The sequence below is a fragment of the Coenobita brevimanus genome, chromosome 117 (assembly GCF_032717465.1).
Source record: "Coenobita brevimanus isolate Jiangsu-jjx chromosome 117, ASM3271746v2, whole genome shotgun sequence".
Classification (NCBI taxonomy): Eukaryota; Metazoa; Arthropoda; class Malacostraca; order Decapoda; family Coenobitidae; genus Coenobita; species Coenobita brevimanus.
This window is the reverse complement of record NC_137070.1, coordinates 6,712,765-6,736,378: the sequence shown is the minus strand read 5'-3', so window position 1 is coordinate 6,736,378 and position 23,614 is coordinate 6,712,765. Positions and strand designations below refer to the sequence as shown.

General features: G+C 49.6%; 5 protein-coding genes and 1 pseudogene across 5 annotated transcripts; 3 read left to right on the top strand and 3 right to left on the bottom strand.

Moving 5' to 3' along the window:
* Positions 1–13,546: 13,546 nt before the first annotated feature.
* LOC145419125 (histone H2A) lies at positions 13,547–13,918 on the top strand. Its single transcript, XM_080287367.1, has one exon. It carries the CDS (start codon positions 13,547–13,549, stop codon positions 13,916–13,918), a length of 372 nt encoding a protein of 123 aa, XP_080143493.1.
* Positions 13,919–15,766: 1,848 nt separating this feature from the next.
* LOC145418914 (histone H4) lies at positions 15,767–16,078 on the bottom strand. The gene has a single exon (XM_080287171.1). It carries the CDS (start codon positions 16,076–16,078, stop codon positions 15,767–15,769), a length of 312 nt encoding a protein of 103 aa, XP_080143297.1.
* A 421-nt stretch (positions 16,079–16,499) lies between these two features.
* LOC145419198 (histone H3-like) lies at positions 16,500–16,915 on the top strand (annotated as a pseudogene).
* A 3,383-nt stretch (positions 16,916–20,298) lies between these two features.
* Positions 20,299–20,670, bottom strand: LOC145419142 (histone H2B-like). Its single transcript, XM_080287382.1, has one exon. The coding sequence runs from the start codon at positions 20,668–20,670 to the stop codon at positions 20,299–20,301; it is 372 nt and encodes a 123-aa protein (XP_080143508.1).
* A 365-nt stretch (positions 20,671–21,035) lies between these two features.
* On the top strand, positions 21,036–21,407 carry LOC145419096 (histone H2A-like). Its single transcript, XM_080287337.1, has one exon. It carries the CDS (start codon positions 21,036–21,038, stop codon positions 21,405–21,407), a length of 372 nt encoding a protein of 123 aa, XP_080143463.1.
* A 1,895-nt stretch (positions 21,408–23,302) lies between these two features.
* LOC145419036 (histone H4-like) lies at positions 23,303–23,614 on the bottom strand. Its single transcript, XM_080287281.1, has one exon. The coding sequence runs from the start codon at positions 23,612–23,614 to the stop codon at positions 23,303–23,305; it is 312 nt and encodes a 103-aa protein (XP_080143407.1).

Below are 23,614 nucleotides of genomic sequence, written 5' to 3'. Positions count from 1 at the left end.
GTTTAAGTTTAATGAGTTGCTGGGTGTGAATTAATAATTAATGAAAGGGTCAATAATAAATAAATTAGTGGTAATTAAGTAAAGAATGGGGTGGGTGGAGGTCTTGCGTCAGGGTGGAAGAGGTTGGCTAGAGGTCGTGTGGGGGGTGTGATCCGGGTGAAAAAGTCGATGAAGTCAGTGTGAACGTCGGTGAGTTTGGTGATTTGTTTTTGTTGTAGGTGGTGAAGGTAAGTGTTGATGGGTGGAATGTTGGCGCGTTCATGAGAGTGTATGTTGGTGATAAAATCATCCCACCGTATGCTCAGTGCCCAACGTATGGCTTTATTTTGAACTTTCTGTAAATTTAGAATGTTGCTTTTGGCCGAAAGAGATAGACTTAACGGTGAATACGTGAGCAGTGGTCTGATCAGTGCTTTATACAAATGAAATTTAGTTGATGGTGTTGCACTACGGAATCGGTATATTTGTGTTAATGCAGTGCCAGCCACGCCTGCCTTGCCTCGTATGTGATGATGAAATTTGAAGTTTTTATCGTATGTAAGACCAAGTACGGTGCAAGTATTCCTAATGGGAATGGGAACGCGATCGGGGTCACGCGAATTTAGAAAAAGTGGGCGGGGATTAGCTGATTTAATACGAAAATATGTTACTGTGCATTTCAAGGGATTCGCTTGAATCCGCCACTTCTGCTCCCATCGTGCAATTCGATCCAGCTCTACGCTCGCTTTGTTCGTAATTCCGTCAATTGTCGTTGATCGTACAAGTTGAGTAATGTCGTCTGCGTATTGAATGGTGAGTGAATCGTCATGTAGTGGGGTGGGGATGTCATTTGTGTAGAGTGTGTAGAGGGTGGGTGCAAGGACGGAGCCCTGAGGTACACCTGCGTGAGGCTGGAAAAAGTCTGAGTAATTATTTTTAAATTTAATGCGCATTGTGCGGTTGTCTAGAAAATTGCAAAGTAGTTTTTTAATGAGTGAAGGAAAGTTGAATTGTTCGCAGATTTTGTACTTCAGGCCTGCGTGCCAAACAGAGTCAAATGCACGTTTGACGTCACTAGTAATAAGGGCTGTCTTGTATGCATTGCGGATGTTTTGGTTGATATGTAAGTAATTGGTGATGATGTTTAGGGCGTCCTGTGTGGATCGTCTAGGTCTGAAACCAAACTGTCTGGGGGAAAGAAGGTTTTCGTCTTCTAAGTATTGCCGTAATCTAATGTTGATGATTCGTTCGAAAGTTTTTCCTAACACTTCTAGTAAACTAATGGGCCTGAAGTTTAAAGGGTCTGTTGTTGTCTTGTCTTTTTTAGGAATTAGAGTAGCTGTCGCGGTCTTAAACGAGTCCGGAAAGTAGCCGGATGCCAAGGCAGCGTTGTATAAGTGTGTAAGTGCATTTATGAATGTGTCTGGGAGGTGTTTGAGTATGTGATGTCCGATGCCTGTGGCACCCGGCGCCTTCTTTGGAGTTCTAGCGAGCATAGACTTGACTTCTTCGACTAGTATGGGAGCAGTGAGGGGGTTATGTATGTCTAGATTATTTATGTGTATGTTTGCGTCTGGTGTGATATGTTCGTGGATAGTGTGAAGGTGTTGTTCTATATGTCTTATGTGACGTGTTGCGGCAGGATGAGGAGGGTTAGGGTGGTATACTTGTTGCCATGCGTTTTTAAATGTGTTTGTGATTTCCCTGGGATCTGTGATTTCTCTGTTGTTAGCAATTAATTTTCTTACTCTAGGTAAGTTACAGCCCTTAAGTCGGCGAATGTGTTTCCAGAATTCCCAGGGTTTAGTTTTCCTGTGTTGTTGTGCAGTTTGTATGAGGCGTCGCCAGTGTGCATTGTGGTCGGATTCAAGGCTATTGATTACATGTGTCCGAAGATGTGATAGGTCGAACCGTACTTGGCCTAAGTTGTTTTTGTTTAGTTCAAACCGACGACGGTAACACACTAGGAGTCGTTGTGTTCGTATGGATGGTATGAATGTGTGTATAGGTATGTGTGTGGTTGTAGGTATGGTAATGTTGGCAGTGTTAAGTATGCATGTGTGTAGATATTTACATTGTTCTTCTATGTCAGTGTGGTGTTTTCCCTCATAGTCAGTGGTGTATTCTTGTTCTGAAAGGGTTTGTGTAAAGGCATCCCAGTCTGCATGTAGGTAGTCATAGTGTGGTGTACTGGGGATCAGGATCGGGTTGGTGGAGATGGACATTATGATGGGGATGTGATCAGACCCAGACATGGGGCCGGGGGTGATGTGGTGATGAAAAATGTTAAATGATCTGTTGGTGAAGATGAGATCTGGCTTACCTGATCCCCTAGGTGTAAATGTTGTGAGAAAATCAGGTCCTAGGAAATTTAATCTTTTGTGTTGGTATATGGTGAACATTTGTCTTCCATGATTGTTGGTTGTGCTGTGTTGGAATGTCCCGTGTTGTGCATTTAGATCTGAAATGAATAGTGTTGGTGCAGTGTTGTTGAAGAGTCTGTTTATGTCTGTGAAGGGGATGCCAGTGTTGGGTCTGGTGTATGTGGTGGAGACTATGAGGGGGCCAAGAGTAGTGTGTGTTTTAACTGCAAGGAAATGTCTGTGTGTCCATGTTGTGATGAAGTCGTGTTTAATTGTGCCTTTAATCATGATAGCAACTCCGTCGTGTGGACCCTCGTCGGTTTGAAGTGTAGTGTAGCCATAGTGTTTGATTTTTCTGGTGTTGTTGGTGCAAGTGCTGTTGAGTAATATTACGTCTGGGTCGTGTTCGTGAATGAGTTGAGTAAGTAGGTGCCTGTTTGCGTAATAGTGTCTAATGTTAAACTGGATGATTTTAAGCATGATGGTGATCGTGTTGAACTGAGTCTGAATGGGCTATGTATGTGGTATTTGTGGGTGAGGCAGGGGAGAAGGATGGGGTTCTCTTTTTGGGAGGGGGGGCACTGCGTTTTCTGGAGCGTGATTGATGAGTGTGAACTGAAGGGGAGAGGGAGGAGGGGGATTCGGGAGAGTCAGCTGCCTTGCGTTTGCAAGAAACACTGCGATCTCGATCGCAGGTGAGGGGGGTGGTTGGGGTAGGTGGAGGGGGCATGGGGTTAGGTTGGTTAGGGGTTGTGCTGGTGGAGGGAGATGGGGTTGGGGGCTGGGTGGTTTGGTTAGGATGACGTGAATCAGCAGGAGGGGAGGGATGGTGGGGGGGGGGGAAGATGGGAGTGCTTTTGAGGATGCAGGAGTGGGATGAGGTTTAGGGTGAGTGGGTGTGGTGGGTGGGTTGGAAGTGCAGGGGGATGAATGAGAGGTGGAGGGGATGGGAGGGGGTGAGGTAGGAGGGACTGAGGTGTTGCCAGTTTGCTGTGAAGGGGGGGTGAAGATGTGGGGCGATTTCTTGGCTGTGTGCCATGAAGGGGGGATGACAATGGTGGACATATTGTTGGCGGCTAGAGCATCATTGATAAGGGATGCAAAGGGCACATCAGAGTACAGAGCTTGGGCTAGGGCGGACATGACAACTGCGGTAACGTTGGGGGGGAAGGGTGAAATGGAAGATGGACTGGGAGGGGTGGTGTTGGGGGGTGTTGGATGAGTGGTGGATGCTTGGGTTGGGGGCTGTGAGTTCTGAGTGGCTTGGGCATATGACATGGTGGATGAAGTTTGTTGGGGTGCTGTGTATGATTGAGGCGTGTTGATATGCTGTGCGGGCTGGCAGTTAGCCCTTAAGTCCTTTAGCAGATTTTTTCTAATAGGGCAGTTTCCGGCGATTGCAATGTGTCCTTCGCCACAATTGATACATTTAGTAGTAGTGCTAGTGCAGTTTGTATGGAAATGACCTTGGGCAGAGCACTTTGAGCATATTTGAGTTTTTTGGCATGATCGAGTTGGATGCCCATATTGGTAACATCTAAAGCATTGAGCAAGATCAAACCACTGTTCGAGTCTAAGGTTGCTGGGTGGGATGATTGTGTTGAACGCTTTGACACCGTGTGAATGAAGTTTCTGTACCTCTTGAGGTGAAGCACAGAGAATCTTGATGTTGTTTGAATTGTCAAAGCGAACAATGTGGGTGGCGTGAATGTCGTTTTTCAAGGACAGTTCAGTCATGAGGTCATCATCGGTGTGTCTGAGAACATATTTGGTAACATTACGGGCAATTATTGTACAGGCAGCTTTTAGCTCAGGAGTTGAGATCAGTTCATATCCAGCCTGGGAGTATTTGGGCAGGTTACTGGGGGAGAGGTATGAATCTAGATGAGTCTGAGAGGCCAAGGTGATCTTAATGATTTTATCTTTTGCACTAGAAAAAAGGTTAACAAAGGGAGTTTCAGTGATGCAAAAAAAGGTCTGACCAGGGTCTGAAGGCAGGGCAGGGAGGGTACATTTAAACTTAACTGAGAAAGCCATCATTAATCAGGGGGGAGGGGGGGGGAGAGTGTAGCGCATGACGTTAATAAAAGAGGGGGAAGAAAACCAATCACCACACTTTTGCACAGATCCCGGGGTGCAATGGGTGTGCAGGATGAGGTGTTGGCGCCGTTACCCTGATCACTAAACTTGTTGTGAGAGCAGGGTGGTTCCAGATTGTTAGGACCGAAGTCCTAACCAATCTATCACCAGCAAGATGGGAAGGAAGTAGGAGAACAAAAGGCCGAGTCTCTCAGGTGCACGGCTATATCTCCTGGACCCCCGACTACTGTTATGGCCGTGGCCCCAACAAGGTAGTGGGGGGGTCCCGGAAGTATCTCCGAATTCACAAAAGAGCAGGGGTTAGTAATAAAAGAGAAATTAGAAGAAGACAGGAAAAGAGGTAGGAGGAATAATGTGAGTAAATTTTATTATGAGGTGATGAATGGGTGAAGTTTATGAAATGAGGTGATAAGTGGGCGGGTAACACATGCCGACAAAGTCGTTAGCAGCTGATAAAGGCAGGGAGTCATAGAGTGAGAGCTGAGCGAGCGAGCGGTCGAGACACGCGTGCTTCTGGCTGGGCGTCGTCACCAAGTGATGGGGGACGCGCTTGCTGAAATCCTTATATGTGATTGCTGCCCGATCGCAGCCCGGCTTCTGCCTCGTTCCCATTCGCGGGTGGGATGGGGCCGGATCGGGAAGACGGGTATTTAAGGGAAGGTCGCGCTGCTGCAGTCCGGTTCTCCGAGAGTTGGTCCAGCCACCGTGCCAGCAAGTCTATAGGCGAGCTAGTGAACCTTGGCGCACCGATTCCGCAGACTTCACCATGGCTCGCACATCTGCTAATGCTTTCGACCCGTTGAGGGGAGCATCCAACAGCAGATCGGAGCTATCGGGAGCCAAGAAGATCAGGGGAACTGTTCGTTGGTACAACGTGAAGGCCGGGTACGGTTTCATCACGTGCCAGGACACTGGTGCTGATGTTTTCGTCCCTGGCCGTTCGATCGTTGTACCAAACGAACAGTACCGCCAACGCTCTCTTGGCGAAGGTGAGACGGTGGAGTTCAGTCTTTCACAGTCTCCCAAGGGTCCTGTGGCCAGGGATGTCTCTGGGCCGGGGGGTGTAGCTGTGCAGGGCTCTGTCCATGCATGGCGACGCCCCACGGCCCAGAGACGCCGGCCTCAGGATCCTGGGAGATCTGGGAAGATGGACACCATTGTTGCGATGTGCATCGCGACGGCGAAGGCTTTCTGTGGTGATGACAGAGCGGCCCTGCGCATTCTCCTCCCTCGGATTTTCGAGGAGAATGGGTTGCCACGCATTGTCATCCCCGAGAGTTTCGCCCACGATGTCCGTCCCGCCTCTCGTCAGAAGCGTCAGCCCCGTCCTCAGCAGCCTGTCCAACCTCGCACAACACCGCAAAAACGGCTGCAGTTGGATGCTCCTCTTAACAGAGGGACTGCCACCATTCCCGACGACCCGGCACCGAACCTGGACCTCGAACCGACTACTGATCACCACGCCACGCCACCGGCAGCTGAGGAGGACAAGGAGACCATCCCCGACCCTCCAGACACCCTAGATCCTGCTGCCATTGACGATGGTGATGAAGACACCACCATGGAAACAGGCACTGCAGCCCCTCTGCCACCAACTGAAACCATCAAGAAGAAGAAGAAGGGGAAGAACAAGAAGAGGAAGGCAGAACAACTTGCCCCCTCCATCAACTCGACACTCGACCTGCCTGCACCCACCACCGCCACGAACGTCAGCCCTCAGGAACAAGCAAGAGCCCGCATCAGAGACATTTTGCCACCCCTCCATCCCACCATCAAGCAACGTCTCGACTCGTTATCCTTCGACGAACTCTTCGATCAGAGAGACAGCTACTGGGACAACAACTTCTCAGATGCACTCGACGCCCTACTAAGACTCGCGACTCCAGTGTCATTCCAAGAACAACACGAACGATGCCTGGAAGAAATAATAGACACTCACCCCGACGACACAGCGATAATGAACTACATTGTAAACCGGATCGAACACGAACGACAACAGCATCTTCACTGACCGGGCTAATGTATGGCCCGGCCTGCACTATAGGTGCAGGAAATCTACGAACGAACGAAATGCTGCAGTCGTGCTGTGAAGACGTGTCTACCAGCTCTCCAGCTCTTGCCTGCTTCCGTCTCCACGTGGTCCTGTCTTTGGTGTTGTGTTGGAGGCTTGCTTCCTTCTCACCACTGCCCAACACTGGAGCTGTGATCGGCCTTGCCGGTGCTGCTAGAGCGGTGTGCTTGCTCTCTACTGCACAGCGTCTCTCCCTGCCTTTTTAAGAGCCCTGCTCTTGCTCTAGGGATTTTTTTTTTTTTTTTTTTTTTTTCCGGCCTGCCGTTAGTGTCCCTCACCGTAGTACGACGCCGAACCCTGAAGGAGTGCCGCAGGGCATTTCCATGAAGGGGGGCCTTTAGGGCCTGGTTATAGGAGGCGGTGAGGGCGGCATTCTCTGTTAGGGCTAGGGCTAGGAAAGTCCCTCACGGGGCAGTGACGGGTCTTCCCTCGACGTCCTTTAGAGGACGGGGAACCCCCCCCCGTTACTGTAGGGTTTTTTCTAGGCCGAGTTTTTTTTTTTTTTTTTTTTTTTTTTTTTTTTCGCCTTATATTTAGTTTACTTCAACTTGCTGTGGCTTTCTGAGGAATTAATTTGCATTGCAAGTTAGTTCTGTGGCTGCCCCAGCATAGTTCTACTAAACTAAATATCACTTTAATATTGTGCTCTTGGCTTCACTTTGCCAAGTCTTATATTTAGTTTACTCTAACTCGTTAGGTTTGTCTGAGGAATTAGTTTGTATGGCAAATTAGTTCCGTGACTCACCTAACCCAGTTTTTCTAAACTAAATAGCATCACAGTCGTGTTCTTATTTAATTTACTTTCTCCTGCGTAGGTCTGTCCAGGTGTTCTGATTTACTTAAATCAGTTCACACTGATAGATTTGCTCAGGTTGAGATTAAATTAAATTCCTATATAACTAATTGCTTCAATTCTGCTCATCTGTTTACTGTTGTGTTTACTTGTTCAGACAACCCAACAGACGAATTGAGTGCATATTGTTATAAATTGATTATCACTTTTTTTTTTTTTTTTTTTTTGAGTTGCCTTTACGTTTCCTGCACTGTCCGGTGCATATGCCATGAAGGTGGCATGCACCTCCAGGCCTAAGGGGCCTGCCCGCCCCCCCCCCCGCCCTCGCGGCCAGCCCGCCCCCCCCCCCGCCCTCGAGGCCACCCCCTACCAAGCCCACTACCGGTGAGAAGCGAGAGCGCAAACTCTCCTCCAGCAGCTCTTCCTCATCCTCCTCCGGGGCCCCCCCCACTGCTCCCCCCGCTCCAAGGCCTAACGGACCTGCAGCACACCCACGGTATGCTGCTCCCACCACGTCCTCGTCCGCACGAGCCAAGATCGCGCGGATTCACGAAACCATGGATGGAATCACGACTGCCCCAGCTCCCACCTCTTCAGGCTCCCAGGCTTCTCCCCAAGTAACTCACAGCCCCTCCAGCACTCACAAGCGACCACCTTGCCCCCCCTCTGCAAGGGCACCACAGTCTACTGCCAAGGCCCTGCCGAGTGTTCGAGCACGCGACAGCGCCACAAAGGCCACCACTGCTGCCAGGGAAACTGACCCCACAGGCACCCCGCCTGTCCCTGCTGCCACCACTGCTGTTAACGCTCCTGATGAAGAGGGCTGGACCCTCGTGTCGCGCAAAAAATCACGAGCAACACAGGGAAACGACCAAATCCCGGCCAGCCGCATGACTGCTCCCCCAGCAGCCACCACCTGCACCAAGCACCTCAGCTCCTCAGAGGCCCCCCTTCGGCGCCACGCCCTCTGTCTCAGTCCGGCCTCCTCCACCACCCCCTTCCAACTTCCCAGCCTTTCGTGTCCCAGCCCAACCGGGATTCACGACCAGCTACGGCGCGGTCCAAGCCCTGGAAAACCACCTACAGGGACTAGCCGTCACAAACCGCTATGGGCGGGACGACAGCTGCGTCCTCATCCCCCGGGACGAGGAGACCTACCTGCGACTGAGGGCATTGGCGGAGGACGAGGCCCCACCCCTGAAGATTGTAGAGCTGCAAAGGGGCGAACAGCTCACCAAGGCCACTGTCATGGGCTACCCCAGGCGTATGCCGGTAGGAATCCTCCTACAGCACCCCCTAGTGGAGGAGGCCAAGCGCTGCCAAAATCAGCGCACGCGGGAAGAGACCCTGCAGGTCACAGTCACCCTGAGGGGCCCACTAATACCTTCCCTCGATCTAGGGAACTGGGGCGAATTCCACCTGCGCCCCTTCACGCCAGAGCCGGCCCGTTGTTACAGGTGCCAAAGATATGGACACCACAGGGCCAACTGCCACCGCCCCCAGTATGCGGCATTTGCAGCGCCAGCCACGACACCGAGCAGTGCCTGGCAAGGCTGAAAACAAACAGCCTGTAACTTCACGATGCCCCAACTGCTCAGGATCGCACCATGCCTGGCACCCCAGCTGCCCAGCCAGAACGAGGAGAGTAATGAAAGGCCGCAAGCAGCAAGTGGCATGGGTACAAGAGCAGCAGGCCATCAGCCTGACTCCAGCCCCTCCAGGTACCTTCGTTTGGGGCCAACATCGCCGACCCACGGAAAAAGTCCCAGCCACCAGCGAGGCAGAATTCCCTCCGCTGCCTACCACGCTCGAGCCCACCGCTACGCACCACGACAGCAGTCCCCCACCATCTGCTCTCACCCAGGTCATCACGACGGCAGAGGTACACTCTCCAGCCTCGCCACCGCAGCACCCAGCAGCCAGGGCCACTCTCAGTCCCTCCCAGGCCCCCATTCAGCAGGAGCCTGTATTCACCCTCGCGGAGCTCGACGGCATTGGGAAACAGATTGTCAAGGCCTTAATCCTAGGGATCAAACAATTGATGGGAATAACGTGCCCCACACACCATATCTCAGCCGCAATAGACGGAATCATCAAGGAGGCCACCGACAAGAAGCGAAGCGGCACACCTCAGCCTGCACCCCCTCCAGAGACCACCAACCCCCCACTCCGCAGGGCGGCACGCCCGAGACGGAGGGGACGGCCTCGACACACCGCTACTGCATCCCAGAGGGCTCAGAACCCTCGTCTCCCACCCCCCCCATCAGAAGATGCGCCGGCACCGGTGGCAGTCGACACGGTGGTCGTGGTCGAGGCCCTGGCTTCCCTCTCGGGCGACAGCCCCCTGCCCCCCATGACCTGCCAGCAAACCCTGCAGACATCCGAATAATACAGTGGAACTGTTTGGGGATCAGACACAAGCTCCTCCTGCAGGAGGCAGTCGCCAGGGATCAGCCCCACGTCTTCCTCCTGCAGGAGACCTTACTCCCAGACAGTTCCCCCTTTCGGCTACCTGGATACACCTCCCATCTCCTCCCCTATGAACGTGGAGTCACACGAGGATGTGCCATTCTCGTCCGAGATCACGTCCCCCACACTGTTTGTGACCCCCTGCCCTTTTGTGGACCAGGTGTAGAGGTGCAAGGTGTTGTGCTACACCTCGCATCCTCCTCACTAACTGTGTACAATGTCTACAGAAGCCAGGGGGCGCTCTTGATGTTGGGGAGGTGTTCTCCCACGCTTCCTCCCGTTCTGTCTTTATCGGGGGCGACCTTAATGCCCATCACGACATTCTTGCATCGCTCCCTTCCATCCAATGAGGCAGGACGGCACATCTCTCTCGTTCTCGAGGAGATGGAAGGTGTCTCCTTAATAAACAACATCCAAGAACCCACCCACATTCGGGGAGGACGCCTGGATCTGTCATTCACCTCCTCCCCACTTGCTGGCCCGGCGCAATGGTCGCTCCACCCGCGCCTAGCCAGTGATCACTTCGCCATACAGATCAGGCTACCACCACACTCCCTCCCCCGCCCCCACCTCCCCCAACGAGATGGGACCTCAGCAAAGCTGACTGGGCTGCCTTTGCCAGGGCCTTATCCACCTTTTTTGAGGCCGCCCCTCCCGTCCTGGACCTCGAGGGTAGAGCGGATCAAGTTGCCAGTGCTTTTGCACAGGCTGCCTCCATATCCATCCCGCAGCAGCCGCGTTCCGAGAGGCGTTACCGAGACGGCTGGATCTACTGCGACAGGGTCAGGGAACTCAACCACAGACTCAACGCAGCGCGAAAGCAATACCGGCGGCGCCGCACATCTCCACACCGCCAACACCTTGCTGCTGTCACGCAACACGTCGTGACAGAAAAACGCCGGCTGAAGGAGGAGGCGTGGATCAGATGGTGTAGGACCTTAGACTCTCACTCCACTCTCAGGGAGATGTGGAGGAGAATCCGGTCGATCTCTGACCCACGTCCCCCCCGTCCTCCCTCTCACCCTGACCCGGCCGCTGAGGCCAGCCGTCTCGCTCAACACTTCGCGGATCGCTCTGCTTCCCACAATCTTCCACAGTCCGTCAGAGACAAGCAGGAGCAGTTGTCTACCTCTCGTCTTGCAGCAATTCAAACTGCCTGTGAAAAGCCCGACCCTGCCGATGTTCCCTTCACCAGTGGGGAATTGCATAAAGCGCTGCAGCACAGAGGAGACACTGCTCCGGGACTCGACGGGCTAACCTACTCTCTGTTATCACATGCTGGAGATTGTGGGAAAGATCGGCTTCTTGATCTGCTCAACCTCTCGTGGTCTGAGGGGCGTCTACCGAGGTCGTGGAAGATGGCTGTCATCCACCCGATTCCGAAGCCTCGCGATCCCACTGCCATGCGCCCCATCTCCCTGCTCAGTTGCATCGCTAAGACAGCTGAGAGGGTTGTGCGGGCTCGTCTTGCTTGGCGGCTGGGACCGCTGCACCCAAGGATTTATGCCTATCATCCAGGCAGGAGTGCCACCCACTGCCTTGCATCATTCCTTGGGGAGCTGAGGGGCGGACGGGGGATGGCCATCTTCCTCAACCTCGAGAAGGCCTTCGAACTGGCAAACCCCACTGTTATTCTGGCAGCTCTCGCGGCCAGGGGAGTAGGGGGCAGACTTATATCCTGGGTCCGGGACTTTTTTAGCAAACGCACTGCAGGGGTTCGCTTTCAGGGACACCTCTCCCCTTTTCATCCTCATCCCAACGGCACCCCCCAGGGAAGTGTTTTGAGCCCTCTCCTCTTTAACATCTTAATGGAGGGGCTCTTAACTGTTGATTATGGGCCAGGCATCTCTCTCCTCTGCTATGCAGATGATTTGGCCCTGGTCTTCACACGCCGAGATTGCTTCTCCCAGGCGCACTATGCCATGTCTCGACTCCATGCCAAATGCAACGAGCTTGGATTAAAAATCAATCTGGAAAAAACAAAGTGTCTGCCATTCGGCCTCCGCCCTCCAGACTTTCCATTGCTTCTCGGGGGTCACCAGCTCACTGTTGCCACTTCACACCAGTATCTGGGGGTCTGGTTTGACCAGGGCCTAACCTTTGCAAGCCACGTAAGATACCTACGGGAACGTGCTTCCACCCGCCTTGCTGCTGTCCGGTACCTCTCAAAAAAGAGCTTGGGGGCATCGTTTTCTGTCCTCCGCACGTTCTACATTCACTCCATACGATCCCTGGTGGACTACGGATCAATCTGTATGACTGGTCTCTCCCCACCCATCTCCAAATCCTTGGAAGTTCTACAGAACAATGCTCTACGTATCATGCTTGGAGCTCCACCTTGGACCCGTCTAGTGAATTTGCGTTTGGAGAGTGGACTGCCATCACTGACGCACTGCACAGCCACGCGCAGCAACAATAACACCCAGCTGGTGCAGCGCCGGCCTGATCTACCCGTCGCAACCCTGCTCAAACGACTTTTGGGCCATCCACCTGAGGCGCTCCCTCAACGTGACTGGGCCCGAACCACAGCTGCCACCATTCACAATTTGGGAGCTGCTCCAAGCTTGTGCCAAGACCCTGATTCTTCTTTCCCTGGCTTTGAAGATCCACCACCTTGGACTCCACTCCCTTTCCATATCATCAGTCCATCAGAGGCCAAACCTCGCTCTTCTATTCCCGCCATGATTCGTCAGGATGGTCTTAGTCGGGTGGCTGCATTAGACTCCCCGGGTTCGGCCACCTACTTTACTGACGGCTCTGTTTCTCCTGACGGCTCTGCTGGATCTGCTTTTGTCGTGGGGAATTTGGTTGAATCATGGCGCCTCTCCACAGGAGTGTCTGCCTTCCAAACAGAGCTTGCAGCCATTTTGGGTGCATTGCGCCACGCTCATCACCACCATTATAGACGTGTCATTATCCATACGGACTGTCTTTCATCCCTTCAACGACTACGCTCTTTCTCCCTCCATGACAATGTGTTCCTCCTAACAGCAATTTACACGGTTGCAACTCTTCTTGTCCAAAGGGGAGCCACTATCATACTTCACTGGCTCCCAGGTCATGTCGGGATTACTGGCAATGAAAGAGCTGATGACGCGGCACGCGCTGCCTGCACTCATCCAGAGATAACATTCCCCCTCCGCCCCAGCCCCTCATACATTCTTGGAGCACTAAAGGCAACCATAGGCAGACTGTCCCGGGAGGAACACCAACTCTGCATCTCGGGGGGATCTAGCTCTGCAGACTGGTATGCCACTGCTACAGCATACTCTCCCCTCCTTCCTCCTAAGGCCCTGCCTAATTTCTTAGTGGTGAGAATACGGAGATTGCGCCTTGGGTTCCCCTGCTTCAAACAGATCTCTGGTATGGAGCCTGATCCATGCCCTCATTGCTTGGCCAGGTCCGATGCGCCTCTCATACATTACCTCCTTCATTGCCCCGCTACATCTCTGCTAAGGTCTTGCACCGATGGTGCCCATGCCCGATCAGGTGATGAATTTAGGGATGCTGCTGGCATCGTTGCCAGGGCACCTTTTAATGTGTTACTAAACATGGTTAAGGATTACCCTCCACCACGTTAATCTCTGAATGAGCACTATATGTGCAACTGTGACGGGCTCTCTGTTTGCCCGTGTCCCAGTTCAACTGGGATGAATATCCCAAAAAAAAAAAAAAAAAAAAAAGGCGGGTGACGCATTAGTCTTCTCCTGAAGGTCTTCCTCCTACTCCTCCAGCGACGACGAAGACGATACTACTGCTACTACTACCACCATGTCCGGACGTGGCAAGGGAGGCAAGGTGAAGGGAAAGTCCAAGTCCCGATCTAGCAGGGCTGGGCTCCAGTTCCCCGTCGGCAGGATCCACCGTCTCCTTCGTAAAGGCAATTACGCCGAGCGTGTGGGTGCTGGTGCCCCCGTCTACTTGGCTGCAGTCATGGAGTACCTAGCAGCTGAAGTGCTTGAGCTGGCTGGCAACGCAGCCCGTGACAACAAGAAGACTCGTATCATTCCCCGTCACCTGCAGTTGGCTATCCGCAATGACGAGGAGCTCAACAAGCTCCTCTCTGGCGTCACCATCGCCCAGGGAGGTGTCCTGCCTAACATCCAGGCTGTGTTGCTCCCCAAGAAGACGGAGAAGAAGTAAACACTTCCAAGAAATCCTTCTTCTTCTTCACCTCCATCGGCTCCTTTAGGAGCCACATTCGTTTCTTGAGAGAGAATAGACTTTGCCCAACATCATCATCATCATCTTTGTGTATGGATGAATGTGTTGGTAGACTGTAATGTATGTGTCTGTCTGTATGTATGTGCGTAGAATGTGGTATGTGTTGAATGCTGGCATGTGTCTGTGGCTATATTTACGTTCGGTTGCATGTAAGAAGCTACTGACATCAGTGAAGGTCGATTAATAATAATAATAATAATAATATTCCCACTACTACATAGCGTCTTGTCCCGTTCCCAACTGCACCTACATAATACTGTACTGTATAATTATGCCTCCTAAATAACTGCCTGGCCTGGTGGATGAATGAAGACATAGGTCATGATGATGGCTGTTCTCCCACCATCGAAGGAATGGACAAAGTCGTTCAGTGACAAGAGGATATGGTGATGTATTCAACAGTATATATATAGATATAATATATATATATATATATATATATATATATATATATATATATATATATTATATTATGCATGTGGTGACGACCATGGTGGATTTAACACCCCCAAATAAGAGGAATAATTAAGAAAATACTATTCATTCATTTCTCTCGTCATTAGTAGTATTACAACAACTAGTTCCTATAAAAAAAAAAAAAAAAAACCATCATCATCTATTTATTCATCCATCCATTCATCATCATCATCATCAATCATCATCATCATCATCATCATCATCATCATCATCATCATCATCAAGATTAATAATAATAATAATCATCATCAGCAGCAGCAGCAGCAGCAGCAGCAGCCATCGAACTGCGAGCTCCGGTGTAGGCCTGCTTAGTGAAGCTGTTGGGAGGCGAGTGTCAGCCACCTTGTCGACCACCTCTTCTATATAATGCACTAGCGGTCGTGCAAGTACCAACCGGATCCATTTAAATTTGATTTCAGGCCTCAGCGGTTGTATGGCGGTTGATGCAATGCTTGTACGATGGGTGATTGGTGGGTTTTGGCACTTAGAGAAAACGGCCGTGACAGCGACAAATTCAAGGGATAACTTGTTCATATGCAGACATTCTGTCTGTCTAACACTTAGGCATTCATATCATGCACTGTGTGGGTGGTGCCTCACTGACGTGACTGACTGTGTCTTCTATTCTCTAGGTGCATCCTTCAAGTTTGCTGCTCGTGCATATGAAGGCAGAAATACCTTGGAATAGTGGGATTTGCCTTCACGATTTATGGAGGCGACTCCCGGAGCACAGCAGAGGAGATGCTCTCGCAACAGGATGGAAATTGCCCTGATAGTATGGAGAAAGCTTTCCTGAAATAGGGGGGGGGGGTTAGATCAGAGGGACAGAGAAAGCAATGGCCCAGCACGATAAGTGATAATGTATGTGTATGCAGACGTCCATTAAAATTAGAAGATTTAGAAGCCAAATTGACAGTTGCCTAACCCCCCCTCCTTTTTTTTTTTTTTTTTTTTTTTTTTTATAACTGCCAGAGAGAGGGAGGGAGGGAGGGAGGGAGGTTTGGTATGGTTCAGGTAGGTTAGGGTTGGTTATGTTAGGTGTGGTAAAGAGTTGGTTGGGTTGCATTACATGTCTTCATATCCGTTACATTAAAAAAAAAAAAAAAAAAAAAAATTGGTGCTAGCTAACCAGCTCAACGTCTGCATTTACTTAGACTACTATGCCTTCATTCATTCTCTTTCACAGAAATTAGGTGTGGACCCCTAAAAGAGGTCCGGGGGTTGTTGTTGTTGTTGTGTGCTTTGCCGTGGCCAGGTGGAATAGTGCCATGCAGTTAGGCACGCACCCTCTTAACCGCCGAAGCCGTAAAGGGTGCGCCCTTGTCGCTTCAGGGCGTACACCACGTCCATCGCGGTCACGGTCTTGCGCTTGGCGTGCTCAGTGTAGGTGACAGCATCGCGAATCACGTTCTCGAGGAACACCTTGAGAACACCGCGGGTCTCCTCGTAGATCAGGCCCGAGATACGCTTCACGCCGCCACGACGAGCCAGACGACGGATGGCAGGCTTGGTGATGCCCTGGATGTTGTCACGAAGCACCTTGCGGTGTCGCTTGGCGCCTCCCTTGCCCAGACCCTTGCCGCCTTTGCCTCGACCAGTCATAGTGTCTACAGCTGCTGCTCAGACCCAGTAGTAGTAGTAGTAGTAGTAAGTGTCCGCTCCGCTCCCGGCACCAACAGTGATGACGACCCCGCTCGCCAACCACCCTTATATAACCCAGTCTCGGTCGTGCAAGTACGAACCTTATCCATCTAACCTTGATTTCAGGCCTAGGCCTTACCCCAGCTCCCAGGAGGCCAATCCTAGAGAGGTGTCGTAGCCAGGTCACGCCACAGGGCATGCCAAATTTTGCAAGCAAACCAGGAATTGCATCGAAAAAGCATGAACAGTAAATCACCGCCATGTACATCACACCCCGACCACTCACACGCCGCCAGTCCTGAGACAGGCGACATAAAAGGCCGCTGCCAGGCGCGGTGCGCCGACACTCTCGCTCTTCTCGCTCCCTCAGTCACGCTCAGCCATGGCTCGTACCAAGGAGACTGCACGTAAGTCCACTGGGGGCAAGGCCCCTCGCAAGCAGCTGGCCACCAAGGCCGCTCGCAAGTCCGCCCCTGCCACCGGCGGCGTCAAGAAACCCCATCGTTACAGGCCTGGCACTGTGGCCCTGCGTGAGATCCGTCGCTACCAGAAGAGCACTGAGCTGCTTATAAGGAAGCTGCCATTCCAGCGTCTCGTCCGTGAGATTGCCCAGGACTTCAAGACTGACCTGCGCTTCCAGTCCAGTCCTCTGCCGTCATGGCTCTGCAGGAGGCGTCTGAGGCCTATTTGGTCGGTCTCTTTGAGGACACCAACCTGTGTGCCATCCACGCCAAGCGTGTAACAATCATGCCTAAGGACATCCAGCTGGCCCGCCGCATCCGTGGCGAGCGCGCCTAAGGCGAGAGACCCCTCACCTCGATCGAAAGAAATCTCGGCCCTTTTCAGGGCCAAAACCCTTTTTCAAAGAGAGATGATGACAGACCCTCAGTTTAGGTTTCCATATATCAGCTCTTGCTTTTCCGCAGCGAAGCATGCTCACACACACACACACACACACAGACAAATGAACTCCATTACTTACCTACATGCATTCATTCAATTTTTTTTTTTTTTTTAATCACTCATTTACTTTTTTTTTTTTTTTTTGAAGGGGGGGGGAATACTTGCCTATTCGTTTGTTTCTTTTATTGTTCTGTTGTTCACGTCGCAGTTTTTGTTTTCGTTATTTGCCTGTTTCTTTTACTTACTCATCGATTCACTCACGCCCTCATAAAGGTACACAGGTTCGCACAACGAGAAAGTCATTCCCGCTGCATATTATAGGCTCTCTATCCGGCATGAACGCACGGTGAATCCTTCAGTTACTATGCTGGAAAAAAAAAAAAAAAAAAAAAAAAAAAAGTGAACCTGAACCCATCGATTTTCGCCTGCTGCCGTTGTGCTCGTGTATGTATGTTTCTACTGTACCTATGTATTTGTGTGTCTTTGTGAGCATGTATGTCTGTGTGTACGGACGTATGAGGACACACACACACACACACACACACACACAAACGGACGAATGAACTGTACTTATATAGTTACATACATACATGCATTCATTCATTCATCCTTTTTTCAATCATTCATTTCCTTTTTTTTTTTTTTTTGGGGGGGGGGGGGCAACTTGCCTATTCGTTTATTTCTTTTGTTGATCTGTTGTTAACGTCGCAGTTTTTGTTGTCGTTATTTGCCTGTTTCGTTTACTTCCTGATCGATTCAGTCACGCCCTCATAAACGTACACAGGTTTGAACAAGGAGAAAGGCATTCCCGCTGCATATTAGGAGAGTCTCTGTACCCGTTATGAAGGTTTGACAGTGGCCACGAACGCACGGTAAATCCTTCAGATGATATACTGAGAAAGAGAGAGAGAGAGAGAGAGAGAGAGAGAGAGAGAAAGTGAACCTGAACCCATCGATTTTTACCTGCAGTTGAGCGTGTGTATGTATGTATGTAGGTTGTATGTTTATACTGTACGTATGTGTGTGTCTGTGTGAGCATGTATGTCTGTGTGTATGGACACGTATGAGCGCACACACACACACACAAACGGACGAATGAACTGTACTTATATAGTTACATACATACATGCATTCATTCATTCATCCTTTTTTGAATCATTCATTTCCTTTTTTTTGGGGGGGGGGGAGGAGGGGCAACTTGCCTATTCGTTTACTTCTTTTGTTGATCTGTTGTTAACGTCGCAGTTTTTGTTGTCGTTATTTGCCTGTTTCGTTTACTTCCTGATCGATTCAGTCACGCCCTCATAAACGTACACAGGTTTGAACGAGGAGAAAGGCATTCCCGCTGCATATTAGGAGAGTCTCTGTACCCGTTATGAAGGTTTGACAGTGGCCACGAACGCACGGTAAATCCTTCAGTTAATATACTGAGAAAGAGAGAGAGAGAGAGAGAGAGAGAGAGAGTGAACCTGAACCCATCGATTTTTACCTGCAGTTGAGTGTGTGTATGTATGTATGTAGGTTGTATGTTTATACTGTACGTATGTGTGTGTCTCTCTGAGCCTGTATGTCTGTGTGTATGGACGTATGAGGGCTTGTGTGTATGTGAGCATGACTTAGTGTGTACGTACATGTGTAGGTCACTGCGTATACAGTATAAATGTATTTGTGCACATGTGTTGGTGTATGTACGTACAGATTGTAGACTGACATGAATATGCATGATACGATGTCATGCCTGTATTTACTGTACGCCTGTTGAGTGAGTTTGGTTGGTACGGTCGGCCTAAGAAGTGCCGGCGGAGTGTCCAGAAGTTTTCGGTCAGCGATAGTGTCCATACTCTTCCTTATATCTGAACGAGGTGAAACCTAATATGTAAAATTGTTTAAAAAAAAAAAAAATAAAAAAATAAATCCATGACCAGTTATCTGTATATTTCCAAATTATTGTAGGAAGCAGTTGGTTAGTTACGATAATAGGAATTCGTAAACGGAACTAATTGATATTTCACAATTGTCGCTCAGGGAGAGTCGGGAATAATTATGTTGTGGAGTTCAAATCTAGCATGGTAACAGGCAGTGATTTTTGGGTAGCGTAAGACTGAACAAAAGGGAGCTTCAATGAACATGGGAAGTGATTAATTATTAGTTATAAAATAATTTTCCCCGACAATACTAGGGAATAATTTCAAGTCATTTAGTTCCGTTTCCAATGTCTCCATGGACGACGACAGAAAGAGGGAAGGAGGCGTAAGCCAGTAAGCTATTTTAAATGTTTCGATCAACACGCACGAAAGGAGATAACATTCACTCAAGGACATGCAGTTATTACAGTGCCTTTGGCCAGTTTCCCATGAAGAACCATCTCCGGATTATTTCATATAAGACAGAGGGCTATCGGTGGGGGAAAAAAAAAAAAAAAAAAAAAAAAAAAAAGCCGACCGTACATCAGAGCCGGAGCTCCTTGGAGAATGCTACCTTCTGTCAGTGTCTGATATCCTCAGTGCATAATCGATTCGGAAGAGTAATAAAATGCAGAGGTTCATAAACAAATCATTGAGTTCAAAACTTCCAACTAAGCATTTTCTGTTGAGCAGGAGATCAGAGTTTATTAAAACACACACACACACACACACACACAGTGACCGGGAGTTATAGGGTTACTGGCCACCGCGCGCGAACTTAATACATTTCACATTCATTCAAATCGGGAAAGATAACTAAGTGTTACCATCTAATATAGCACTGCCTCCTGTTATTCATCTTACATCCTTATTTTCGCGATATAATAAATACGTTATTTGGCATGACGTGATGAAGGCATTGAATGTTTACCTTATATTCACTGTTTTCATAGAACGTATGGGAGTGGAGCGTGACCGAAGCAATCTGAAACTATGCCGTCACTTCTTGGGGCGACGGTGCGTTGTTGTTGTTGTTGGTTCTCCAGATGAACCCGAAGGCGCCCACGCCCATATTTACTCTTTTATTTTGACACTCTTGTTTTAACCCCCAACCCTAGTTCAAAACATTTCGATTGTGCCCATCCCAAACCACCGTTGCGGAAAAGAAAGACATGAAGGGAAAAAAAGGAAGAAAGAAAGACATGAAGGGAAAAAAGAAAGAGAGAGAGAGAGAGAGAGAGAGAGAGAGAGAAAGGTCGATAAACCAGAGTTCCTGAGAGGATAAATTGTAAGTCTGTCTTTCCCCTTTTTATCGAAAATCTTGTGGCTCCGATTGGAGCCGGAAATGTTGAAATGGCCAAGAGCGTAACCTCTCTACTTTGAGGAGGTGTACTTGGTGACAACCTTGGTGCCTTCAGACACGGCGTGCTTGGCCAGCTCGCCAGGGAGGAGCAGCCTGACGGCCGTCTGGATCTCCCGGCTGGTGATGGTTGAACGCTTGTTGTAGTGTGCCAGGCATGAAGCCTCTGCAGCAATGCGCTCGAAGATGTCATTCACGAAAGAGTTCATGATAGACATCGCCTTGGAGGAAACGCCGGTGTCAGGGTGGACCTGCTTGAGCACTTTGTAGATGTAGATGCTGTAGCTCTCCTTCCTCCTACGCTTCTTCTTCTTGTCTCCCTTGGCAATGGCCTTCTGGGCCTTGCCAGCCTTCTTAGCAGCCTTTCCGGAGGTCTTGGGTGGCATGGCGTCGCTGACGAGTCAGACGGTACTACTACTATGTGCACGGTGCGGCAGCGAGCGAGAGACTGAGTCGACATGGGGGACGCAATACAACAATGCAATACAATGACGTATAGAAAAGGGGGGGAAAGGAAGGAAGGTAAAGAATGATTGTGTATATGCGCTTGCTGACATCCTTATATGTGATTGCTGCCCGATCGCAGCCCGGCTTCTGCCTCGTTCCCATTCGCGGGTGGGATGGGGCCGGATCGGGAAGACGGGTATTGAAGGGAAGGTCGCGGACGGGTGACGCATTAGTCTTCTCCTGAAGGTCTTCCTCCTACTCCTCCAGCGACGACGAAGACGATACTACTGCTACTACTACCACCATGTCCGGACGTGGCAAGGGAGGCAAGGTGAAGGGAAAGTCCAAGTCCCGATCTAGCAGGGCTGGGCTCCAGTTCCCCGTCGGCAGGATCCACCGTCTCCTTCGTAAAGGCAATTACGCCGAGCGTTTGGGTGCTGGTGCCCCCGTCTACTTGGCTGCAGTCATGGAGTACCTAGCAGCTGAAGTGCTTGAGCTGGCTGGCAACGCAGCCCGTGACAACAAGAAGACTCGTATCATTCCCCGTCACCTGCAGTTGGCTATCCGCAATGACGAGGAGCTCAACAAGGTCCTCTCTGGCGTCACCATCGCCCAGGGAGGTGTCCTACCTAACATCCAGGCTGTGTTGCTCCCCAAGAAGACGGAGAAGAAGTAAACACTTCCAAGAAATCCTTCTTCTTCTTCACCTCCATCGGCTCCTTTAGGAGCCACATTCGTTTCTTGAGAGAGAATAGACTTTGCCCAACATCATCATCATCATCTTTGTGTATGGATGAATGTGTTGGTATACTGTAATGTATGTGTCTGTCTGTATGTATGTGCGTTGAATGTGGTATGTGTTGAATGCTGGCATGTGTCTGTGGCTATATTTACGTTCGGTTGCATGTAAGAAGCTACTGACATCAGTGAAGGTCGATTAATAATAATAATAATAATAATAATAATAATAATATTCCCACTACTACATAGCGTCTTGTCCCGTTCCCAACTGCACCTACATAATACTGTACTGTATAATTATGCCTCCTAAATAACTGCCTGGCCTGGTGGATGAATGAAGACATAGGTGATGATGATGGCTGTTCTCCCACCATCGAAGGAATGGACAAAGTCGTTCAGTGACAAGAGGATATGGTGATGTATTCAACAGTATATATATAGATATATGATATATATATATATATATATATATATATATATATATATATATATGTATATATATATATATATATATATATATATATATATATATATATATATATATATATATATATATATATATTTTCCGTGTGGTGACGACCATGGTGGATTTAACACCCCCAAATAAGAGGAATAATTAAGAAAATACTATTCATTCATTTCTCTCGTCATTAGTAGTATTACAACAACTAGTTCCTAAAAAAAAAAAAAAAAAAACCATCATCATCTATTTATTCATCCATCCATTCATCATCATCATCATCAATCATCATCATCATCATCATCATCAAGATTAATAATAATAATAATCATCAGCAGCAGCAGCAGCAGCAGCAGCCATCGAACTGCGAGCTCCGGTGTAGGCCTGCTTAGTGAAGCTGTTGGGAGGCGAGTGTCAGCCACCTTGTCGACCACCTCTTCTATATAATGCACTAGCGGTCGTGCAAGTACCAACCGGATCCATTTAAATTTGATTTCAGGCCTCAGCGGTTGTATGGCGGTTGATGCAATGCTTGTACGATGGGTGATTGGTGGGTTTTGGCACTTAGAGAAAACGGCCGTGACAGCGACAAATTCAAGGGATAACTTGTTCATATGCAGACATTCTGTCTGTCTAACACTTAGGCATTCATATCATGCACTGTGTGGGTGGTGCCTCACTGACGTGACTGACTGTGTCTTCTATTCTCTAGGTGCATCCTTCAAGTTTGCTGCTCGTGCATATGAAGGCAGAAATACCTTGGAATAGTGGGATTTGCCTTCACGATTTATGGAGGCGACTCCCGGAGCACAGCAGAGGAGATGCTCTCGCAACAGGATGGAAATTGCCCTGATAGGTATGGAGAAAGCTTTCCTGAAATAGGGGGGGGGAGGGGTTAGATGAGAGGGACAGAGAAAGCAATGGCCCAGCACGATAAGTGATAATGTATGTGTATGTATGCAGACGTCCATAAAAATTAGAAGATGTAGAAGCCAAATTGACAGTTGCCTAACCCCCCCCTTTTTTTTATAACTGCCAGAGAGAGAGAGAGAGAGAGAGAGAGAGAGAGAGGGAGGGAGGTTTGGTATGGTTCAGGTAGGTTATGTTAGGTGTGGTAAAGAGTTGGTTGGGTTGCATTACATGTCTTCATATCCGTTACATTATATATATATATATATATAAAAAAAAAAAAAAAAAATTTGGTGCTAGCTAATCTGCTCAACGTCTGCATTTACTGAGACTACTATGCCTTCATTCATTCTTTCACAGAAATTAGGTGTGGACCTCTAAAAGAGGTCCGGGGGTTGTTGTTGTTGTGTGCTTTGCCGTGGCCAGGTGGAATAGTGCCATGCAGTTAGGCACGCACCCTCTTAACCGCCGAAGCCGTAAAGGGTGCGCCCTTGTCGCTTCAGGGCGTACACCACGTCCATCGCAGTCACGGTTTTGCGCTTGGCGTGCTCAGTGTAGGTGACAGCATCGCGAATCACGTTCTCGAGGAACACCTTGAGAACACCGCTGGTCTCCTCGTAGATCAGGCCCGAGATACGCTTCACGCCACCACGACGAGCCAGACGACGGATGGCAGGCTTGGTGATGCCCTGGATGTTGTCACGAAGCACCTTGCGGTGTCGCTTGGCGCCTCCCTTGCCCAGACCCTTGCCGCCTTTGCCTCGACCAGTCAT